Source organism: Chiloscyllium plagiosum, chromosome 4 (assembly GCF_004010195.1).
Source record: "Chiloscyllium plagiosum isolate BGI_BamShark_2017 chromosome 4, ASM401019v2, whole genome shotgun sequence".
In the NCBI taxonomy this organism is placed as follows: domain Eukaryota; kingdom Metazoa; phylum Chordata; class Chondrichthyes; order Orectolobiformes; family Hemiscylliidae; genus Chiloscyllium; species Chiloscyllium plagiosum.
Genome location: NC_057713.1, coordinates 14,409,842 through 14,424,625, shown reverse-complemented (window position 1 = coordinate 14,424,625; position 14,784 = coordinate 14,409,842). Strand labels below are relative to the sequence as shown.

Here is a 14,784-nt window from a genome sequence, read left to right as displayed (position 1 = left end):
GAAAGCACTCATATAGAAACAAGATACTGTAGGTTTTGGATATCTGAAATGAAACAGAGAATACTGGAGAATGGCAACCAGCAGGAATGGCAACGTATGTAGAGGAAGAAGTAGAGTTAATACTTTCAGTCCAAAGATTCTTCTGCCAAAATCCAAAGAGGAGGTCTTGGGTCCATGGTGAGTTGAACAACATTGTATATAAACAATATGGTGCTCACTACCTGCTCAAGGGCAGTTAAGAGTAGCAATAAACGCTGACCTTGCTGACTGCTGTAATATCAAAATTCCAAGAAATTTCCTTGCTGGAAGAGGATGTCCATGATTGGCTGCTTCAACAGTGACACAAGTGATTGAACCCTGATGGTGCATTACTATTATTTACCCTCTCTCTGGCTATTATAAACTCCACTCAGCCAGAATGGTGTAATAAAAGACATTACAAAACAATTATTCCAAATTTCGATGGAAGTATTAAATATTCCACAGAGAAATCAACTCGTTACCCTTGTGCATTCCTTTTACTGGTTGTCCTTCCAGTTCTTTTATCTGTCCAGATAGTCCCATATGATATTGGCAATATAACTGACAAAAGGCTGCTGACAACTGATGACCTTTCAGGATGGCTCTTGCCCTAGAAAGATGAGTTTCAAGCTCTGCATGAAGTGGCATATAAATGATTGCCGTCCTCCTCCATGTTCCTTGACTTGACTGCAGACTTTATGGCAAGCTCATGCCTGTATTTAGCATTCCATTATCCATAGCCTTCTGTTTATTCTGTCTGCTACCCCACTGAGATTCTTGCATGACTCCTCTGAAACAGAACTCAAGAGCAAACACACTTTTCAGCAATCTGGCACCCACTTGAGCTTTTTCTGTTGACCTGGCTAGAGGTTTTCCTTGCCTGGTGTTTTACCATATAAAATGTCACCTTCAAAGATCAACAGTATCACTATATGACCTGATGACTGAAAGTGTGAGCGAGGAACATTGCTTTTTCATAATCAGACTCTTTTTTCCCTTTTGCATATCTTGATCCTCCACTAATTCATGGTCAGGTTATAGTTTTGACAGTCTGATAGGAAAAATGGACAAGGGTAAGGTTGTGGTTAGAGGAAGCTGAAAAAGCAAAAAGTATGTGCATGCATGCTCAATCTGACACTTGAGAATTAGAAGTGAAAGTCAGACCTTCTCGTACTGCAGCTGACAAGCGTCTCAGTCAAGGACGTTCCAATTGTGGTGCGCATTGTCTCCTCCATCAAGGTGAGGATATATAGCCATGGGTGTCCCTGTTGACCAGCTGAAATACTGTTAACCAGTGTGAAAGCTGTGAGATGAAATGACATCACTGCAGTGCTAAATGTGTGAAGGTATGGCATACGATGAAAGATACGAAAGGTTGGTAAATGAGACAAGGAATGGTGGTGGCTTGAGAAGTGGTTCAGTTGTAGAAAAATAGCACTTGAAGATACTTTCACTGACCTTCAGCACATTTGGTGACATTGAGCTTCTTGCAGTACTGCATCCAGATCCTTGGGTTACATTGCTGCCATTGAATGTAGTGGCTGTCTGCTGTCAATGGCTCCATAGTGTTCTTGGCTTCTGTGAATAAAGTTCCATTCTGCACAGATGCTTGAAACACGACTCTCCTGCTCCTCAGATGCTGCCTGACCGGCTATGCTTTTCCTGCACCACATCCTTCCACTCTGCGTTTGCCCAGTTCTTGAACCAAGGGTCCATATCCCTCCAAACCCTTCCTATTCATATACCCATCTAAATGCCTCTTACATGTTACCAGCCTCCACCACATTCTCTGGTAGCTCATTCCATACATGTACCACCCTCTGCGTGCAAAGGTTGCCCCTTAGGTCTCTTTTATATGTTTCCCCTCACCCTAAACCTATGCCCTCTAGTTCTGGACTCCCCAACCCCAGGGAAAAGACTGCTCAAAACAACTAGAAAAGTTAAGATCTGGGCTACCTTCTTGACATGTTTTGAGGGGGTCTGGCCCGGTCCATAACAGTTATTACTGCATGTAGCGTAGAGGCAATTTGTTGCAACACTTAAACACAATTGATTTTGATAGCATGATGTTTTATAATGTCAAAGAAACTGGATTTTTCATGTCAAAATTTATGCCACTATGAGATAACATGGAATAAAAAGATTAAATTTCCAAAATATTGAACATTACTCACCCTTATAACTGGTTCTTGAAGCCAGAGTCGTATGAGTGTAGCCAAAGTGTAGTACAGTAAGAGCAGCATGATAGGATTGACATGTTGGGGCCAAGGCATATTGGGATTGGCTATAATCTTCCAGGTAGTCGTGCAATTTGTTTGAATGACTGGTGATACACCAAACAACCTGTTCTCAGAGGTAGAAAGAGATAATAAACTTGTCATCAAAGTTCAAGTTGAAATAATATGACTTTACATATTAAGCATTTATTATTTTACTAACAATGTTGGTAAAGGAATAAAATAAGTATACTTAGAATTTTAAAAAGAAAGATAAACTGGAAAGGATGCAAATAGTGGTGAATCTGATGTTGCCCATTTTAAATAATTGCGACAAGTTAAAGTAAACTCTAACCTGAAACTAATAAGCTTCTAGTTTAGAGGCTTTGTTGTTAAACCAACATTTAATATAGTAACATTTAAAAAATAAGTTTTTTGCTGCCATGCTAAAGACAAAATTAATGAGCATTGGCTGAAGCAATTCTTTAGCCTCAGTAAAAACAAATTAGTGGGCAGCAAATTTTAAATCACTTTATATTTATACTTCCATATATATTAACTTTCATTCACACAAATCTAAAACAGAACTAACAGTAATTTTACAAAGAAGTTTAGAGAAAAAAGTTAATAAATTGCCCCATAATCACGTGCAAGGCAATGCATTGCTTGCAAATCTTTGGACATCTTAATTGACCAATATGAACAAATATGCACTTACTCGTTGAGAGTTTACATGACCTGATGGGAAAAGGAAGGTGGAAGTGAAAATAGGCAACAATGGTCTTCAGACTTCAATATCTGTTTCCTCAGCGGTTTCACAATAACTGGTCAATTAACAACTGATAAACAGTATGATTGACCACTTGGTGGTATGAATAGAAGTAGCAATTGCAGCTGTTAAGGAAGAAAGGGCTGACACCATGTTTAATGACCCCTGATTCAGTTGCAGCATTCAGCCCTGCCAGGAACCTCTGAGCAGTCAAGCCTGCAAGCTGTCCATGGGCAGGCATCACTTGAACAGCCTATGGGAGCAGTCATCCTTTCATCAGCATGTGAGAAGTCATTGCTCCAGCACCCTCAAACAAATATCCTGCGTGAGTCCCCAATTCTGTCACAACTCTTTGATGCTCTCCACCAAAACTCTCAAACAATGCAAGAGTATTTTTTGAGCACACCTCCTGTCTAATCAAGTAGATTGTAGAGGCAGCAGTTAATGTGCAAGCCAAACAGGCATTGTGTCTGTTCTAATGGGGTGGTTCAGTGGTTAACACTGCTGCCTCGCAGTGCCAGGGACCCGGGTTCTATTCCAGCCCCGAGCGGCTGTCTGGGGTTTGCACATTCTCCCTGTGTCTGCATGGGTTTCCTCCAGGCGCTCCGGTTTCCTCCCACAGTCCAAAGATGTGCAGGCCAGGTGAATTGGCCATGCTAAATTGCCGATAGTGAAAGGTACATTTGTAGGGGAATGGGTCTGGGTGGGTTACTCTTCAGAGGGTCGGTGTGGACTTGTTGGGCCAAAGGGCCTGTTTCCGCACTGTAGGGAATCTAATAAGGTTATTAACATTGCACTTCCATGTTTCCCAAGGATTGGAAATCCTAAAATACCAAGGACTAATGGAGGGCTAGTAATTTTTGCCATCCTTACAGCCATGGAAAAAGAGGCTTTAGAACACTCATCAAGGGACAGCGACACATGCAACAGCATAAATGACCCAATGACCAAACACATATGAATCTTAGGAGAACAGAAGGGATGGTATATATGTCATGTACAGATGTTGATGTATGAATGCTCCTCTCTCGAAGGTTTGTAGTGATCATTATTCCATTATTTTCCACAGTTTCCCACAAATTTCCAAATGATAGGAAATGACAGCTATTGAGTCCAGGGAATATTGATTGCTCTCTAAGGAGAAGGTAACATCAGAGAGTATCTTCCCAAATGCCAGAGAAGGACTGAGGGACCAAATGACCTATTTCTGTACTTAATTCATATGTTCACATGTATGCAGTCATGTAATTTCCTCACATTCACTACCACACATAGATACTTTCATGTCAGTGGCTATGCTATGTGTTGCAAGTTTGATTTGGACCCACCATCTAATATAAGTGCTTACGTGTGCCTTATCAGCTTTTGGAGGACGCGGCAGTCAGGGAAGTGTGAGAGGCCAAACACGTGCTGATCCCCAGGCTGCTGACTTACCTTGAGAGTCATCTGTGAGGTGACAGATGTTGGACATGCAGCATTAAGTGTGTTAAGATTCAGGTTCTGGCAGAACTTTCCCAATCCCCATTCAAACAGTATACGAGCCTAATAATGCCATGAGTGCTGTTGCATGCCTACTATCTTTGACTATATCATCAAGACATTGATCGCTATCATGGAAATCAACACCCAGTAAGCCAGTCATTGGATGATGGAAATTGTCACAATGTTGGTCTTATTACAAGGTTACTATACCCTTGAGTTTTTTGTTTCCCCAGAGAGGGGGTAATTGGCCAGGATCCAACTTGACTGGGTTTGTAAGGTTTATTTGGGGCCCTTTTTGTTTACTCCTATCAGATAATGCCTCTGGCCTAAGGCTTTCACATCATAGAGTCATAGAGATGGACAGCATGGGAACCCGTTAATGCCGACCAGATATCCCAACCCAATCTAGTCCCACCTGCCAGCACCCAGCCCATATCCCTCCAAACTCTTTCCCCTCTCACCCTAAACCTATGCCCTCTAGTTCTGGACTCCCCAAACCCAGGGAAAAGACTTTGCCTATTTACCCTATCCATGCCCCTCATAATTTTGTAAACTTCTATAAGGTCACCCCTCAGCCCCCGACGCTTCAGAGAAAATAGTTCCAGCATGTTCGGCCTCTCCATATAGCTCAAATCCTCCAATCCTGGCAACATCCTTGTAAATCTTGTCTGAACCCATTCAAGTTTCACAACATCTTTCCGATAGGAAGGAAACCAGAGTTGCACACAATATTCCAACAGTGGCCAAACCAATGTCCTGTACAGCCGCAACATGACCTGCCAACCCCTGCACTCAATACTCTGACTGATAAAGGAAAGCATGCCAAACGCCTTCTTCACTATCCTCTCTACCTGCGACTCCACTTTCAAGGAGCTATGAACCTGCACTTCAAGGTCTCTTTGTTCAGCAATACTCCCACAGACCTTACCATTAAGTGTATACGTCCTGCTAAGATTTGCTTTCCCAAAATGCAGCACCTCGCAATTATCTGAATTAAACTCCATCTGCCACTTCTCAGCCCATTGGCCCATCTGGTCAAGATCCTGTTGTAATCTGAGTTAAACCTTCTTCTCTGTCCACTACGCCTCCAATTTTGGTGTCATCTGCATACTTACTAACTGTACCTCTTTTGCTCACATCCAAATCATTTATGTAAATGACAAAAAGTAGAGGACCCAGTACCGATCCTTGTGGCACTCCACTGGTCACAGGTCTCCAGTCTGAAAAACAACCCTCCGCCACCACCCTCTGGCTTCTACCTTTGAGCGAGTTCTGTATCCAAATGGCTGGTTCTCCCTGTATTCCATGGGATCTAACCTTGCTACCCAGTCTCCCATGGAATTGGAAAAGAATTACTCAAAGTTTTTTTACTAGATACGGACTACTAATAAAGATACAGTTGGATCAAGGGTCAAACTTCGCATCCAAACTATTCAAGGAAGTTATGGACAGCCTAGGAATAAAACAATTCAAATCAACTGCTTACCATCCAGAATCGCAGGAAGTGCTGGAAAGGTGGCACCAAACACTTAAGACAATGATGAGGCTTTGTAGTCAGAATTATCCGAATGATTGGGATAAGGGAATTCCGTTTGTGCTTTTTGTGATCAGAGATGCACCAAACGAATTTACCAAATTCAGTCCATTTTAATTAGTTTTTGGGTATGAAGTGAGAGGACTATTAAAATTGATTAAGGGGGAATTAGTAAGTCAGAATTCAGAGGTTACCCATTTGGAATATGTGTCAAATTTTAGAGAAGAATTAAATAGAGCTGGGGAGTTGGCTTGACAGCATTTAAAAATATCGCAGCATGCAATGAAACAGGAAGCAGACAAGAAATTAAAAATTCACAATTTTGCTATTGGGGATACGGTATTAGTGTTACTTCCATTAATAGGTGAATGTTTAAAAGCAATATTTAGTAGACCTTATCAAATCGAAATGAAATTGAGTGAGGTGAACTACTTGATAGGGATTCCAGACAGGAAGAAATCTCACAGTGTGTCATGTGAATATTCTCAAAAGGTATTTTGACAGGGAAGGGAAGCAGGAGAAGGTGTTAATGATTACAACACAGAGAGAAGAACCAAGTTCAGAGGATTCTGAACTGGACATTTCTCAAATTAAATTGGACAATGAGGAATTTGTCAAAAATTGGGATAAATCATTAAATTACTTTCCTGAGAAAAATTGAAATGACCTGAAAGAGTTATTACTATCACATGGGGAGATATGTGGAAATAAACTGGGAAGTACTAACCTAATTGTGCATGAGGTAAATATAAGAGATGCTGTTCCAATTAAGCAATATCTTTATCGGCATAGCCCTCTAAAGTTGGCACAGGTTCAGAAGGCGATTAAACTCATGCTCCAAGGTGACATAATCAAAGTGAGTTACAATGACTGGAGCTCACCTATAGTAATGGTGCCAAAGCCAGATGGTACCTAACGGTTATGAGTGGACTATTGCAAAGTCAATGCAGTTACAAAGACTGATGCATTCCAATTCTGCGGTTGGAAAGGTGGGACAAGCAACTTCTAAGATGAAGCAATTTCTAAGTTGAACTTGCTCAGAGGCTACTTGCAAGCACTGTTGTCAGAGAGGAGAAAGTGAGGTCTGCAGATGCTGGAGATCAAAGTTGAAACTTTATTGCTGGAACAGCACAGCAGGTCAGGCAGCATCCAGGGAACAGGAGATTCGACGTTTCGGGCACAGGCCATTCCTGAAGAAGGGCCTGTGCCCGAAACGTCGAATCTCCTGTTCCCTGGATGCTGCCTGACCTGCTGTGCTGTTCCAGCAATAAAGTTTCAACTGTTGTCAGAGAGAGCAAAGACGATTTCACTTTCGTGGACTATATCAGTTTAAAATTAAACGATTTGAGATGAAAAATGCTCTGGCCACATTTCAGAGACTAACCCATAAGATCATTGCCAGATTACCCAATTGTGTGGTATATATCGATGACCTGGTGATTTTTCATCACATGTAGAAGGAACTTTTACAACATTTAATGGACTTGTTCAATCAACTTCGGAAGGCAGGCTTGGTGATAAATCTAGCTAAATGTGAATTTGCCAAAGCCCAAGTCACCTTCCTGGACCATTTTATTAAACATGGACAAATGGCCACATGGGATACAAAAACAAAAGTAATTGGGGGATTTCCCATACCATCATCAAAAAGAACAGTACTATGGTTCCTGGGATTGAGTGGATTTTATCGAAAGTTTTTGCTGAATTTTAGCAGAGTGGCTGCTCCACTGACTGAATTGCTCAAATAAAGCAAAAAAAGTTTCAGTGGACTGCGCACTGTCAGGAGGCATTGGACGGCGTTAAAGCTGTCTTAATGACTACCCCGGTATTAGCCATACCTGAATATGTAAAGCCTTTCAAAGTGGCTGTTGATACTAGTGATGTGGGTGTCGGTGCTATGCTCCTGCAGGAAGACGACAAGATGATAGAAAGACCTATTGGGTATTTCTCCAGGAAGTTGAATGTTCATCAACAGAAATATTCGACAGTTGAGAAAAAGACTTTAAGCTTGGTGTTGGCGCTACAACATTTCAGTGTTTATATTACCAGCAATGCATCTGAGACAATCGTATATCTTTACTCAGCGAGTCGTGAGTTCATGGAATGCCCTGCCAGTAGCAGTGGTGGACTCTCCCTCTTTATGGGAATTTAAACGGGCATTGGATAGACATATGGAGGATAGTGGGCTAGTGTAGGTTAGGTGGGCTTGGATCGGCGCAACATTGAGGGCCAAAGGGCCTGTACTGCGCTGTATTTTTTCTATGTTTCTATGATCATAACCCATTGAAATTTGTGGAGAAATTTAAGGACAAAAATGCCAGACTGTTACGATGGAGTCTGTTGTTACAGCCATTTAATTGGAAAATTGTGCATGTGGCGGGTCAAGAAAACATGATTGCCGATGCATTATTGAGACTCGAATGAGAGATGAAGGTGTTCAGTGGTAGGAGAACCACAGACGGAATCCAAATGTAGTTGTGTCTGTTTTCATGTTTATTTTCAGTGAATATATATTCGTGTTTTAGGGTACTAACCTTTATTTTTTGGTGTTTTGAAAAATGAGGCCATCTTTGGATATTGATGGTTCATTTTTTTAAGGGGGGGCAGTTGTCACAATATTGGTCTTTTTACAAGATTCTTTTCCAGAGTGGAGGTAATTGGCTAGGCTCCAACTAAGCTGGGTTTGAAAGGTTTATTGGGGCCCTATTTGTTTATCCTTAACAGATAATGCCTCTGGCCTAAGACTTCCATGTCTTAAACAAAACCGGTATAATCAAAGGGAAGTGGCTAGATCACTGTGTAGCTGGCTTCGTTTAGATTTGAGTTTTTGATTCAGTTCAGCAGCAGTGTGTGTGAAGAAAGGCTGCTGGGGCAAGTCCAGCTGGGTACTCTCTCTTTTTCAAGCCAGTAAGCACTGATTTGTTTCATCTTTCCTCTGTGTTTATTGGGACTGATGCAAGTATTTTCAGAACAGCATCATTAAGTCGGGATAGTCTGTCGCGTTATTTGATAGGATAAGTTATCTGGTATTCTATTATCTGTTTTTTGTGTTTCATTCTGTAATTTTGTAAATAAATTCTTTTTGTTTAAAACTTGGCAGTCAGATCTGCTAATTCAATCCGGGAATATCCACTATACACTTACCTAAAACAAATAGCAAAGTTACGGTCTTGGCTACCAGCTTTAAAATATTTTGAGAGGTTGGGCCTGGTTCATAACAAGATGCATGCACATCATTTTCCTCATGAGCTCAATGGCAAAGTGAGAGGGTAACTGTCCGTCTTGAGTTTCCACTCAATTTGGGTCCATCTCAGGTCAGTATTGATAAAAAAACATGCCAGAGGAGGATAGAGTATTCCTGCTTTCTGCTTCTGTCAGATCCTCTCATGTTATTCTGACTATTGACAGCAGCCCCTCTGTCAATAGTCTGTGGATTTCTCTTCCCAAGACAGTAGTTCTTGCTTGATTCATTGAATTAATTCAATGTGGAATTATGTAGAATCTTGTCTGATAAGGGATTCAAGACAATTAGAGGGCTGGGAGGATGCCAGTCAGGAAAAAGGAACTGAAACCTTATTTGATCAAATGACGGACTGGGTTTGAAGGTCCAAGACTATATTCCTGTATCAGTGATACCAGTATGCTTCATCTGTGCAGAAATCCCTCAGCATGCTGGGGCCCTCCTGAACTTAGGCTGGCCTTCTCCAGCAGCCCTAGCATCAGAGATGCCAGCCCTAGCACCTGAAGAAGGGCTTATGCCCGAAACGTCGATTCTCCTGTTCCCTGGATGCTGCCTGACCTGCTGCGCTTTTCCAGCAACACATTTTCAGCTCTGATCTCCAGCATCTGCAGACCTCACTTTCTCCTAGCATCAGAGATGCCAGTCTTCAGTCAATTTGATTCACTTCACATTAAATGGAGAAATGGGTTGGTGGCATTGAATACTGTTATGAAGTCGAAAGGCATGTATGGTCACTTTAAGAAAATGCTTTTCTGAATTTAAAGTACAGCCACAGCTGCCAGCTAAAGGTTGGGCTGTTCCAAATGTAACATTTGCTGTTAAATGAGTTTTGGTTGTTGTTATGACAACAATTTGAATTTAACCAATAATTTTAAATTAAGCTCAGGATAGCAGAAGCCAATGGAACTTGAATGTTTTTGTTTTGACACCTGGAAACCAATCAAATTAAAGGAATTTAATGTGTCATGGGAGTATTTTGAAAATTAGAGGGAGAGCAACTGCCATAGAGAGAGTAAGTGCCGGAGAGCTAACTGCCAGCATAATATCTTGCTCTCAAAGAAATTAGAAAACACTCTCTATCAAAGGTACCTTTTCATGTGAAACATACTCATAGTAAAAAAAAAGAAGACGACCCAGGAAGATCAGTAGCTGGAAGAGTGAAGACACAGGAGAAGATAGAGAGTGTGTGGTTTTGAGATTAAGTTAATGTAATTTTAATAAGTGTCTTATTGGAACAGCATTTTTTATAGAATTAGAGTCAGGTAGTAAGCAGTTAAGAGAAAGGGGGGCTTGGATTTGTGATTTTTTTTTGTTTAATGTTCACTATTGGAGTTGGAAAAATAATTTGATTTTTTTCTTTAAATAGTAGAATTTGGGAGCTCTCTGTCACTCACATTTTAACAGATTACGAGGCAAGGTGAGCTTTTTTGAATGTATGATGTAACTAACAGAGGAGTTCAACCTTCTGTGTGATAACAATACTACAAAAGCAATGAGACCTATCATTCTGACCATAGAATTGAAGACATGTGCTCTAGAACTTGCCGAACCCCAACTACGCTGTTCTAATACAGCTACAACACTGGCATCTGCCAGACAATGTGGAAATTCGCCCAGCTTTGTCCTGTACATAAAAGGAAAACAAATCCACCCTGAACAATTAACACTCCACCTGTCTTCTCTCGGTCTTTGGTAAAATGATGAAAGGAGTCATCAACTGTGCTGTCGACATACTTAGCAATAACCTGCTCAGTTTGGAATTGACAAGGGCCACTCAGCTCTTGACCTCATTACACTCTTACTTCAAATATGTAAAAAGAGCTGAATTCCAGAGATAAGGTGTGAGTAACTGCATTTGACTACGTTTGCCATCAAGAAGCCCTAACAAAAGTGAAGATAACGGGAATCAGGAGTAAAACTCTCCAATGGTCAGAGTTATACACAGTACAAAAGAGGATAATTATGGTTATTCAAAGTCAATCATCTCAGCTCCAAGCCATCTCTGCAGATATTCCTCAGGGTAGAATCCTAGGTTTGGATGCTTCATCAATGCCTTTCCCTCTATCCTAAGTTTAGAAGTGTCAACTCCTTTTTGATGATTGCACAATATTTAGCACCATTTGTAGCTCTACAGATACCCGACTGAAGCATTTTGTTTCCAGTTGCTGCAAGACCTGAACAATGTCATGCTTGGACTGACAAGTGGCAAGAAACATTTGTGTCACGCAAGTGCCAGACAATGATAATCCCTACACAGGAGAGTGAAACCACCATTCCTTGATATTCAATGGCATCACCATACCACAATCAGCATCCTGGTGATTACCATTGATCAGAAACTAGCCATAAAAGTACTGTAGCTACAATAACAGGATAAAGGCTAGGAATCTTGCAGTGAATAACTCAGCTTTTTACTCCCCAAATCTTGGGTCCACCATCTATAAAGCACAAGTCAGAAGTGTGATGGAATACTCGTCATTTGCCTGGATGAGTGCAGCACTAACAACACATTGACAACACATCCACAAACATCCACCCCCTCCACCACCAATGCTCAGTAGCAATAGCATGTACCACTGCAGAAATTCACCGAAGCACCTTACACAGCACTTTCCAAACTCACAACCACTATCTTCTTTTGAAAGATAAAGGCAGCAGATGCATGTTCTCCTCCAAGCCACTCAACATCCTGACTTGGGATTATTTCAACATTTCTTGATTGTTGCTGGATAAAATCTATCAACATCCATAAATTGCAGCAATTAAGGAAGGCCACTCACCTCCATATTAACTATTTGGAAGGACAAGTTCCATTCCAAGTCACATGCCTCCTGTCTCAGTAAAATGTCATCATTATTTTTCTGGTGCTGGATCAAAATTCTTTTATTCTCTTTCTAATAGAATTATTGGAATTATCAGAACTCATGAAAAGTCACCAGATACGAAACGTTAACTCTACTTTCTTCCCACAGATGCTGCCAGACCTGCTGAGTTTCTCCAACAATTTTTGTTTTTATTTCAGATCGTCAATTCTTTATTTTATTTCAACATTACTGGGATCCCTAGACCAAATAGACTGCTGTGTTTCATGAAGGCAGCTCACCACTGCCTTCTCAAGGGCAATTAGGGATGACAAATATATGTTGGCACAGCAATATCCACATTCCATGAATAAATGAAAATAGTGACATATTTATATTTGTTTCTACACCATATTTAAAACTGTACTATTTAGTTTATATTGGGACACATTATTCTTCCTCCCAATATGCTTAATTTTAAACTTTTTTGGACTAAATTTTGTCTGTTTTGTGTAGTTCATTGAACCAGTGTATCTATGTTCATCTGAAATCTGTTACTAAAGACCACACTAGTTAGTTAGGGGACTTTCTCCGCACTTTTAAGCATTAACAGGTCAGTGCTAATAGTTTCAGATAGATATAACCCAAAAGATACAGTGATATATCCCTTCCCCATAGACCGTTAGCCCATCTAATGACTATAATTTACAACATTGTAAACTGTGGTATGTTATGATTGTAATTTTGAAGTTATTATATAACTTAAAAAAATAAAATGTCAGTCTTCAGGCTGTTGAATTCATGTTAACCTGTGTATACTCATCAGGTAATTTTATATTCCAAAATTCCCTGCAGTATAACCTTCATTGATTGTGAATTTCAAAACCTTGGGCTGTCTTGGAAGCATGCTGCAACAGAAACAAACTGTTTAATCATTGTTGCAGTTAATCAGAGCTACATGTGCTCCATATGATGGTAGTGTTGAAACATGCAAGCAGTGCAATGAATAAATTGAAAATAAAATGAAAGATAAATTGAAGATGCTTTGGACTAAAGTGAGACAAGTTGGACAAAGCTGAATGCTTCTCTCTCTGGAGAAAATTTACAGGGACTGGTATCTTTTTAAAAATGAAATACTGTGGAACCCTTGAAAGGGAGTAATTCCTCTATGTGCCTAAAATTGCAATATCAAATTAATGCAATGGCATAAAATTCAAAATTGAATTGCACTACTCATCAGTCATTTTACCCTGGGTACTTTATGGGGAACTGAATCAGTTAAATTTTAGTTTCCCTCAAAAACAGGCTGATTTGGTTATTCAAGTTGGACTTCTTTAGGGTCTAAAGAAGCTTAATCAACAGTCCTTAACAGATAGTTCAAAAATTGTCCAATAATGTTGAATATACTTTATACTTTGCAGAATTTGAAGTAGGGTATACTCATAATGTCATAGAGTCATAGAGATGTACAGCACAAAAACAGACCCTTTGGTCCAACTCATCCATGCTAACCATTATCCTAAATTAATCAAGTCCCATTTGCCAGCCCTTGGCCCATATCCCTCTAAACCTTTCCTATTCATATACCCATCCAGGTGTCTTTTAAATGTTGTAGTTGTATCAGCCTCTACCACTTCCTCTGGCAGTTCATTCCAAACATGCACTATGCTTTGCGTGAAAAAGTTGTCCCTTAGGTCCATTTTAAATCCTCTCACCCTAAACCTATGCCCTCTAGTCTAGACTCCCCCAATTCAGGGAAAAGGCCTTGTCTATTTAATCTATCCATGTCCCACATCATTTTGTAAACCTCTATGAGGTCATCCCTCAGCCTCTAACTCCACAAATTGCAGATCACTGATTAATCATTCAGAAAGATTTCCCCTCTCTGCTAACAAGGATTTCAAGACAAACCTCATGCTTATTATTGCTCTGCCTATATCCACACTGCAATCCATTGATGTGGATGATCCAAATTTCATAGAGGCGTTCAAGGTTGAGACAAATTTAGACAAGGTAGACAAGGAAGAATGGATCATATTTACCAATTATACATGAACTAAGGAACACACATTTAAGCTTTTGGGGTAGTAGAAGTAGAGATGATCATTGATTTCAAAAGATAATTAGATTGGTACTTGAAGGAAAGTAACTTGCAGGGCTATGGAGGTTGGGATGGGGAGGTGGATTGCAGGGGTGGATCTGACTGATGAGAGCTAGATTGAACTCAATGGGCCAATTGGCTCCCTTCACTGACTTTAAATATACAATAAAAAATATCGACACGACATATAGTTAAGTCTTATTATGATTTACCTTGCATAGAAATCACCAGGTGGAATGAGTTCCTGTAGGAATTGCAGCTGGTAAAGATACAGTCCAATCAAGTGTCCTGCACTGAATATAGCCATTAATACACACAAACAGCTGAATATCAGTGGATCAAACTGTTTACCGCAGCTCCACCAAGTACACAATCCCAAAAATACAAAGAAGTATACTCCTGAGCTCAAAGATGGTAGCGTAATGCCTGGAGAAAAGGATAACACATTGTTATTAAAATTACCTGAGTTACAGAAGGGCAAAGAGCAAAGAATATGTAATAGAGTTCTTTGATCTATATCTTCATACATTTGGAACATTAATTTAAAGGAAAATGAAACGATCTGTTTATGGATGTACAAAGGTTTAATGTACTAGAATTACAACAGCACAAACCTGTT

At 40.2% G+C, this 14,784-nt stretch overlaps 1 protein-coding gene across 1 annotated transcript in view; it reads right to left on the bottom strand.

Moving 5' to 3' along the window:
- LOC122548766 (piezo-type mechanosensitive ion channel component 2) overlaps window positions 1–14,784 on the bottom strand; it is a 746,345-nt gene that overhangs the window by 280,868 nt on the left and 450,693 nt on the right. The window contains exons 7-8 of the mRNA XM_043687533.1: window positions 14,378–14,591; window positions 2,196–2,364 (exon numbers count right to left, since the gene is read on the bottom strand). Of these exons, the coding sequence (XP_043543468.1) occupies window positions 2,196–2,364; window positions 14,378–14,591 (383 nt within the window). The remainder of the gene's footprint in view (window positions 1–2,195; window positions 2,365–14,377; window positions 14,592–14,784) is intronic.